The following is an 8,792-nucleotide window of genomic DNA, read 5'->3' as shown; positions in this document are numbered from 1 at the left end:
ACACACACACACACAAACACTTGTGCATTCTAAGGATGCCTAAGATTCAGCTGACACCTGGATCAACAGCAGCTCTCATCCCTGAAAAAGAGAGGAAAACATCATCAGAGACAGACTCTGCACAGCCCTGTGTGTGTGTGTGTGTGTGTGTGTGTGTGTGTGTGTTTACAGATAATAATAACAATGACTCAATCGAGAATTTCCTTAGATTTTCTAGCCTGGATGGCTGTGCTGTGTGTGTGCACGGCCGGCTCAACCTCATTTGCTCCTTTTGCTTGGGGATTTCTCAATACTTGCTTACACATTACATTCAGTCTGTGACTCACTAGTACACTTTTCTCTGTGTGTGTCAGAGACATGTTTTGGAAATGTGGCCATCCATCTCCCTTCGTTTAGACAAACGACATGTGGGCGTATTGCAGTTTTGCACGAAATCATCTTCTTAGTTTCATTTTCGTTGTAGTAAGTTTGATCCCCTCTCATCACTGCAGTGTTTCACTTTCATTCCCGTTTGACATCTTTCACCCCTTCTGTTATCCTAAAGATATCTCAGATCCATTGAACTAAAGTTATCTCACTAGCCGAGATAAGTGTGTGTGGTTGCAGAGAGACTTTCTCATTCGTCGCTGCTGCAAAGCTCCCTGTCGCCACCTAGTGGAGCTCTGGTGCTCCATTGTGGCCGATGTAAACTCACTTCACCCCAGTGCTAGAAAAGCCCTCAGATATTTTTTTCCGTACCCTGGAAACAAGGGTGCATTCTCTCAGCTGTGGGCCATAGCAGAGATGGATCAGAACACAAATAAAGAAAGGCAGAGAGGGGCGAGGGAGGATTGTTTGGTGTGAAAGCCTGTTGAGCTTTTTGAGGAATGTGGAATTATGAAAATGGCTTATTTGATATCTGAAGTATGTGTTTCTTTTCCCTCCGAGTTCATTTCTCATCTCACCCCCTCCCTTCCCCCCTCTCGTCCTTTCGTTATGTCTGTCAGTCGGTGTCGGCGCTCTGGACCCAGAGGGGGATACCCGTCCGTCGGCCCTCGGCAGGCTCAGCCATACTGCATCTCTGAAGAGAGGGGGCAGCCTGCGAACACCACGACCCAGCAGTGAGCACCACAATCACATTACAGCTCACCCACACACTCGGTGCTTAAGAGGGGCTTCCCTGTCTAATGCGCACTCTGAGCGTGCATTTGTTTGTTTGTGTGTGTGTACAGTGTTTAGGGGAATCACATTATAGAAGAGTGATGCGTTAAGCAACCACAGTGTGTTTCTTTACATCAGACAGTACAGTAAAAGTACAAACAACTGAAGCCTGGCGTGCCTGGAAGTTAAAGATGATTTGATTCTGTGAATTACAGAAGCACGCTTGACATTTCTAAGATAGTGCGGTTTGCTAGTTTATCCTGTAAGTCCCCCATCACCTCGCAGAACAGCATAGATAAGTATTGTGTGCCAGTGGGTTTGTGTAACACAGAATGTGTGTGTTTGTGTCTTTGTTCCAGCCTGGCGCTTTGAAACCCCGCAGCAGGTGCAGTTTGTGGAGAAGCTGTCAGATGTGGTGATCGGTCAGTTGCCCAACTTCTGGAAGCTGTGGATCTCTTATGTTAATGGGAGTCTTTTCAGTGAGGTGAATACCTGAAAAGCTTTCACAGTGACAAGTAATAAAATACTGTATACACAACGAATGGGTTAACTCTTATCACAAAAAAAAACATTTTGTCCTGCTTACCTCTTGTGGTTTCCAGCCATTCAGATACTTTGATATCCTTCTTTGAGGTTTCTCCTTCCTTCCCAAAACAATGGGGGTGATTGGAATGTCACTTGTGATGCCCAGAATATCTTTTAAAATCCTCACCATCAAGGAATAAAGGAAAGTAGTTTTTTGAGTGGAGTGGCCCTTTAACTTTATGGTTAAAAAAACAAAGCATTGTGGTGACAAACATGACAAGAATAAAATCTTGTTTCACTGCAGTTTTATATTACAGACATGTACTGATTATTGTTAGTGCTGTCAGTTAGACGCGTTATTAACGGCGTTAACGCAAACCCATTTTAACGGCGTCAATTTTTTATCAAACAACAAAAAGCAAGCGGATCCACTTTTCCATGTTGATAAGAGCATTAAAATTAGAAAAAAATCACATTACTCGGATTTCACAACAAACCGTTGACGGTTTGAAATTAATTTGATTTGCAAAACAAAAGCACTACAACTTAACATCAACATATAATATTTAGGATTATATTGTTCTCTATGGGAGCTTTTAACAAAAAAATCCCAAATTGTTAATTTTAAGGCTTTGAAATAAATGGTAAAATAATGAAAAATGACCATGCCGTGATAATGCAGTGTTTGGCCTTGTGGTGGCGTAATAATTAAAAGGGATTGATCTGAGTATAGTCTGGTAGAGTCAGATCAATAATATAGGCGGGCCTATATTAGGCGTTTTCCAAACTATCGTTATCAGCATTTATAATGGCTGATAAATGAATATATAAAAAATAAATTCAAAATGGACGAAACACCCTTCAACCATGTTGTGAGCGTTGGCGTTGCATAGTTTGTCCACCAGAGGGCGCTCTACAGCGTCCCTTTTGGCAACACTTGTGTTTAACCCTTTAAGTTTCATATCTTAAACTTGTATTTTTATACTTTTTATTCATCACAACTTTAATATATTTTGATGTTCCACTGTTAAAAAAATAATAAAATAAAAACAAGTTTCTTTTTAAACTGCATTATCGTATTTTTTAGTGAGGGCTCATAAATGTCTAATGCTAGGGGAATCTTTTATGTTTTGTTACGCATTACTGGAGCTTTTTTTTTTCAAACGCATCGGCCAACATATCGGCAAATCAGATTTTTTAAATCACCAAATATTTGTATTAATATTAAAAAATTTGGCCGTGCTCTATATTCTGGTGGCCTTGTGGTTATGACTCATATCATTTGATTTTGGGACAAATAAAGTTGATTGATATTTCCGAGCTTTGATTGGGGCAGGGCACCTTTTGTAGCTTTTCATAACCATTTTTTTCTCTCCTGATGATTCCTGTCTGCACCTGCACTGTCAACTATGGTATTAAGGCAAACAAAAAACAGATGACATTAAACATCAGTGTTTCTGGTTTTCTTCCTGCAGACTGGAGAGAAATCTGGCCAGGTGGAAAAATCCAAGAAGAATGCCAGACAGAGACAGAATGACTTTAAAGTAAGCTTCGTTGTGACACAAAAATATTATTTTAAGATTCTTGCTCATCGCCGTTTAAAAAAAATAAATCCCACCTAAACCTTGTTTGTACATCTCCCTGTGTTTTATAGAAAATGATCGAGGAGATGACCAACCGGCTGGTGAAACTGGTTCGCGGGGCTGTCCTCCCCACCACCCTGCCACACGGGGAGCTGAGTTTCTACGGCGGCTGGCAGAACAAGACGGAGCTCACCGGAACCTGGCTCACACAAATCATACACATCGTCAGGTTTGAATTTGTCTCATTGCTTATGTTCAGTTCTGACATGGTTAGATGGAGAATTTTTTTTTAACTTTATGCCTGTTATACCTTTAATGACCTCCCTCTCTCTCGCTTACTTTCTCTGTTTTCATTTTATTTTTTATATCACCTTTTATTTTTTCAGGCAAGTCATTAAGAACAGGTTCATTATTGACAATGGTGGTCCGACAAGTGGCAAAGCCACTGAGGCAAAGGGAAGGAGGGCTAGAAAAAAGGAAGCATTAGAAATACATACAGTTTAAATGACATAAAATATAACACAGACAGAAGTAAACACATATACAGAGAGGAACACACAGGTACATGAGTGAGTAAGAGAGGGAGAAATTATACAAATATTTAGCTGGAAAATTGTGGAAAAGCAATGTGTGTAGGAACATGGAAATTAGTTTGTCCAGTTTGAGAATATTTTGCAGAGCATTCCAGTCGCGGAGCGGCGGCAGATTGAACAGATGCGAGGCAGGGTTGGTTTTGGGAGTGCTTAATTGAAGATGAAGTGAGGACCGGGTGTTGTATGTGACAGACTGTGGCTGCAGCCGGTGACATAAGTAAGGAGGTGATCAGCCAAGAAGGGTCTTGTAAATGAAAGTGAACCAGCGAGTGTGAAGGGAGGGCCAGTTGACAGTTGTTGGTGTGTATTGACATAGGAATTTGTTGCACCGGGTAGAAGAGTGGTAAAGAGTGTTGAGTTTTGATAGAGTGCTATTGCAAGCAACCCTGTATCCATAATCTAACATGGGTAGAATGGTCATTTGAATGAGAGGGAGTTTGGCAGGGGGGGAAGTGGAGCGGTTTCTGTAAAGGGAGCCGAGTCTGGCCTTGACCTTAGGTTGCAGCTTTGAAATATGCATGAAGAATGAAAGTGCAATTGCTTTTGTTGTCTCTCGTCCAGGGCTTGTCATGAGGCTCTGTCTGCTCTGGAGATCCCAAACGATTTGCTGCAGGTGATCCAGGACCTGCTGCTGGAGCTCAGAGTTCACTGCCTCATGGTGACTCTGCTGCACGCTACTGAAGGTGAGCAGGAACAGTAACGAATGGAGGAGGTAGGGCTCGTCCTTTTTAGGTGGTAAGTGATCATCGAAAGATTTTGATAAGATCAATGTTTGTCCCCAGGCACATGTTGTGTTCTAAACAAAAGGCGGATTATGCACCTATGTCATCTTAGTTGGTGAAAAATAGAACTGAAATACAAATGTTTTCGGTTCAGTTTTGACCTATATTTTGGTGTATTTGACTTTTTTCAAGCTTAAAAAAAAAAATTGTCTTATTCTTAACTTTCTACTAATATGAAGCAGATTTTATTGAATTGTGTTCACACTGGAAAACGTAGAATACTAAACCCAGTCAATACTGTATATATCGACAGCTCTAGACCAAGAGGTAAACCAAAGAAGGTGAAAATATACTGGTACTTGTGTGGTAACAGCGAAATCTTCTGTTTTTATTCTTTTCTTATTATTTATCTTTTAATCAACTGTAGATTAGGCCTGCACGATTTGGGGGAAATATGAATCATTTATATCAAATATACATGATCATCAATCAAATATGAATTTTTTTTTGCTTAGAATTGATATCACGATGCTCCGCCACAATTCTTTTCACACAAAGTGTAATGTTTATTGCACACATGATCCATGACAAAAACAAAACAAATTGGCAGTACCAAACATAGATTTCTTTTAGTACCTACGCAGGACTGGGCAATATTTTGCTATTATATCAATATCGATATATGAGGTTAGATATCGTCTAAATTTGGGATGTTGTATTATCCTGATATTACATAAGTGTTGTCTTTTCCTGGTTTTAAATTCTGCAGTACAGTGGAGTGAGGTAATTTTCTGAACACATTCAGACTGTTCGAGCTGTTTAAGCCTGTAAACATAGAGGCTTCACTGAAGAGGAGGGAGGGCATCGCAGTCTTTCTTTAAAACTCATGGAAGAAAGTAGTAGCGTTTGTGAGGCATTCGGCTCACAAAATTAAATGAGAATCAAAGTCATTAAAAAAATAATTAATTTAAAAATGAAATTGTGTACCTTGTACAACTATAGGGTAGTAATGGAGAAAGTGTTATGAGACTAAAACCAGACATGTTCGGTTTCACTTGTGGTTAGGCATGGTCATTTTGAGAAGAGTGACTGGTTTTCACTTAACTTCCCCCCCCCCCACCCGCTTGCATCAAATTGTGGTCTTTTCAGCAAGGGTTTGATTTTATATCATGTTGTGGTTTTCATGTTGAAACACTTAATTCTGTTCATATTTTCATTTGTGATTGCCCTGTGTGAAAGTGATGACACTGCATATATTGAAAGGCTTTTGTTGTCAGAGTTCAATAAACTGCAGAGAGGTTTCTAGTAATTGCCCTTTATGTTCATATTTGTGCTTTTTGTACACCCAGATGTCAAGAGGCTCGCAGAGAAGGAGGACTGGGCCGTGGATAATGAGGGAATCACCAGCCTGGTAAGGATGTGCTGTTGCATCAAGCAGGATGTCATATCATAATGAGGAGTTAGAGACTCCACCTGGCAGTCAGATACACTTTCAAAAGATACAGACCAATATCAGGATTGCACTTTAAATTTCAAACTTTGTAGTCGGCAGTGTAGGTATGCCTTCTTCTGTTCTAAAACAAGAAAGAAATCTTTTTTACTAACAATGTCAAATATATTTTATATAGCACATGTAAACAACTGTGGTTGACCAAAGTGCTGAACAAGACAGAATATCAAATACAAAAAATGATCACGGAAAAAAATATATAGTTACAAATAACTTGAAACAACGAATACAGTAAAAGAGATTTGATGCCCACACTCAGCTAGGAACAAAGGCCAGAGTAAAAAGGTGTGTCTTTAGCAAGGTCTTAAAAGTGTATATATACAGTCTACTCTGGGTCTCTGGAAGATACAATGGAAGGCTATTCCAGAGGATGGGAGGACCCACCGCGAAAGCTTGAATTCCCTGCTCAGAGTTCAGCCAGATACAGAGGGGCCAAACCGTTTAAAGCCTTAAAGAAAGGCAATAATATCTTAAACTCTCTCTTGAAACATACAGGAAGCCAATGAAGGGAGTTATATGTTCCTGTTTTCTTGTACCGGTTAACCCTTGAGTTGTCTTCCCATCAACATTGAAAATCAACACTTTTATTGGCGCTTTTTATCAAGGTTTTTAACTTTTTCTTACATTGTTGTCCAATTTTTTTAAGTTTGTCACTTTTTCATGTTTTCAACACTACGTCACACTAACTAACTTTAGTTGTACAGTTATTTTTGGAAGTTATGATCAATAAACCTCATTTAGAAGAAATTATACCTAATGTTTGAAATAGAAAAGCAGAAATTAGGAATTATTTCAACTAAAATTAAAGGAATGTACTCGGATGGATTATCACAGACTGGAATATATATACAACTTTTACTCAATACTATTTCAAAACCCCTTTTTAATTTTTTTTTTCTTCAAATGCTGTAAAATTGAATTAGACCCCTCAAAATTAATCAAAGTAGAGATTTGTACTTGCCAAAGAGCGTTGTGTGGAATCAATCATGTTATTTTGAGTTATTACAATTGGGTAGTTAAAAAGAACATTGATATAGGAAAACTGCTCAATTTGACTCGAGGACAACAAAACATTTGCATTCTGTATTAACTGGAGCCTGTATAGCAATTAATGATATATTAAGATCAAGTATAAAGAGTTGAAGTAGTCTAGCCGAGACGTATTAACAAAAGTGTACTTTCTATAAAAAAATACTTCTAACCATAAAGACACAGTATGACGTGTCTTTGTTTAGTTTTTTAATTTTTGTCATTTTCTCCAACCATAATGTGTTTGCATCCCTGCTGAGGAAGCAGATACAAATCGCAGCCTACTTTCAGGAGCCAGTTTTTGTAATCTGTGTTTTCTTCTTTTGTGTTTTTTTGCAGCCTTCCCAGTTTGAACAGTGCGTGTTCCAGAAGCTGCAGTCCCTCAAAGAGCCCCTGGAGATCAAACCTGGAGAAACCAATGTGAGATTCTTACCTGCAATCATCAATGCAAATACAGTAGCAGAAGTATTCACATAATCATCATATCCACAACTTTGGCCTCCTCAATTCTCTCATTGGTTACCACTTTGTGTTTTGGTACATCAATGTAATCCGTTTGGCCGGTCAGAAACGTTTGTTTCGAACACTCTTTGAATGCAATATGTCATCTTGTCAGCTTGTGGTGTTTCACCCTCACAGCACACTGCTCCTCTCAGGATCGGTCTAAGCAAAGTATAGATAACTGAACAATAACATAACGTGTAGTCAAATCAAATCTCATCTCTGAAGTCCCAACAGTAGCAGCTGTAGTTAAGAACATTTACAGTGCACGGGGAACCCTGACAGTGTTTCAATAATTAAATTTCTTTATCTTTAGTGATAAATCTCACCTAACCAAATCATCATAAACCTCTTATCATTGAGAAAAGCAGTCCTGATTACGATTTTAGCAGAAATCATACAATCATTACAAAAAAAAGAAAGCAATCGTATGAGATTGTGCTTACACAAAGAAACCATTCATGATACTGCTCTGTTTTGGGGGTAATTATTAAACTTAATTCATCTTTAAAGGGACACTTTAAAATAGGCATAGTGGAGCCCAGATACACAACATATCATGGCAATAAATACACACAAAACGGAGAAACACAATGTCTGATTTGATGTAACTTGAACAGGATAGTAAGACAATTCTGATGTGTCTTACTGTCTTTTCTTCAGGTGCTGCAGTTGGAGCAGGTGCAGGACCAGGCCACAGAGCTCAGTATGGGCATCATGAAGGTAAGATCTGTCAGCCTGCAGCCGCAGTGACAGATATGGTTTCATTAGGGATGTTTTGACCAACACACAAAAAGCACAAAAAGCCGTATTCAACTTAACTGGATTTAAAAATAGAAATTCTGGAGAAAAAAACTAGACGTCTCAAACTCATTTAACATGCAGTAGACCCACAGTCTTAGCTCTTAATTTGCTGCCCGCAGATTTTGCTCCAAACTTGAGGTGAGGATATGGTTGTTTGATTTATGGATGTCTAAATAAAAAAGGAAGCAGGAGGATTTTACAATGACAAATATGCAGCTTTATTTCATACTGTACAATTTAGAGCTTTGACAACCAAAGACCTGCTGTGTCAAAATTCTGACAGTGCCCAATATTTAGACCCACACTGTGACTGATTTCCTGCTGCAGCTTGAGTCTATGGGCGCTTTTGAAATGGGGGTGGTGATGGGGCAGTGGATACGACACG

At 39.1% G+C, this 8,792-nt stretch overlaps 1 protein-coding gene across 1 annotated transcript in view; it reads left to right on the top strand.

Moving 5' to 3' along the window:
* exoc2 (exocyst complex component 2) overlaps positions 1 to 8,792 on the top strand; it is a 51,260-nt gene that overhangs the window by 34,440 nt on the left and 8,028 nt on the right. The window contains exons 12-19 of the mRNA XM_034881576.1: positions 987 to 1,100; positions 1,500 to 1,624; positions 3,141 to 3,209; positions 3,320 to 3,477; positions 4,403 to 4,524; positions 5,913 to 5,974; positions 7,442 to 7,522; positions 8,267 to 8,326. Coding sequence (XP_034737467.1) covers positions 987 to 1,100; positions 1,500 to 1,624; positions 3,141 to 3,209; positions 3,320 to 3,477; positions 4,403 to 4,524; positions 5,913 to 5,974; positions 7,442 to 7,522; positions 8,267 to 8,326 — 791 coding nt within the window. The remainder of the gene's footprint in view (positions 1 to 986; positions 1,101 to 1,499; positions 1,625 to 3,140; positions 3,210 to 3,319; positions 3,478 to 4,402; positions 4,525 to 5,912; positions 5,975 to 7,441; positions 7,523 to 8,266; positions 8,327 to 8,792) is intronic.

The sequence above is a fragment of the Etheostoma cragini genome, chromosome 9 (assembly GCF_013103735.1).
Source record: "Etheostoma cragini isolate CJK2018 chromosome 9, CSU_Ecrag_1.0, whole genome shotgun sequence".
Taxonomy (NCBI): Eukaryota; Metazoa; Chordata; class Actinopteri; order Perciformes; family Percidae; genus Etheostoma; species Etheostoma cragini.
The sequence above is the reverse complement of the archived record's forward strand: the minus strand, read 5'-3'. Positions and strand labels throughout refer to the sequence as shown.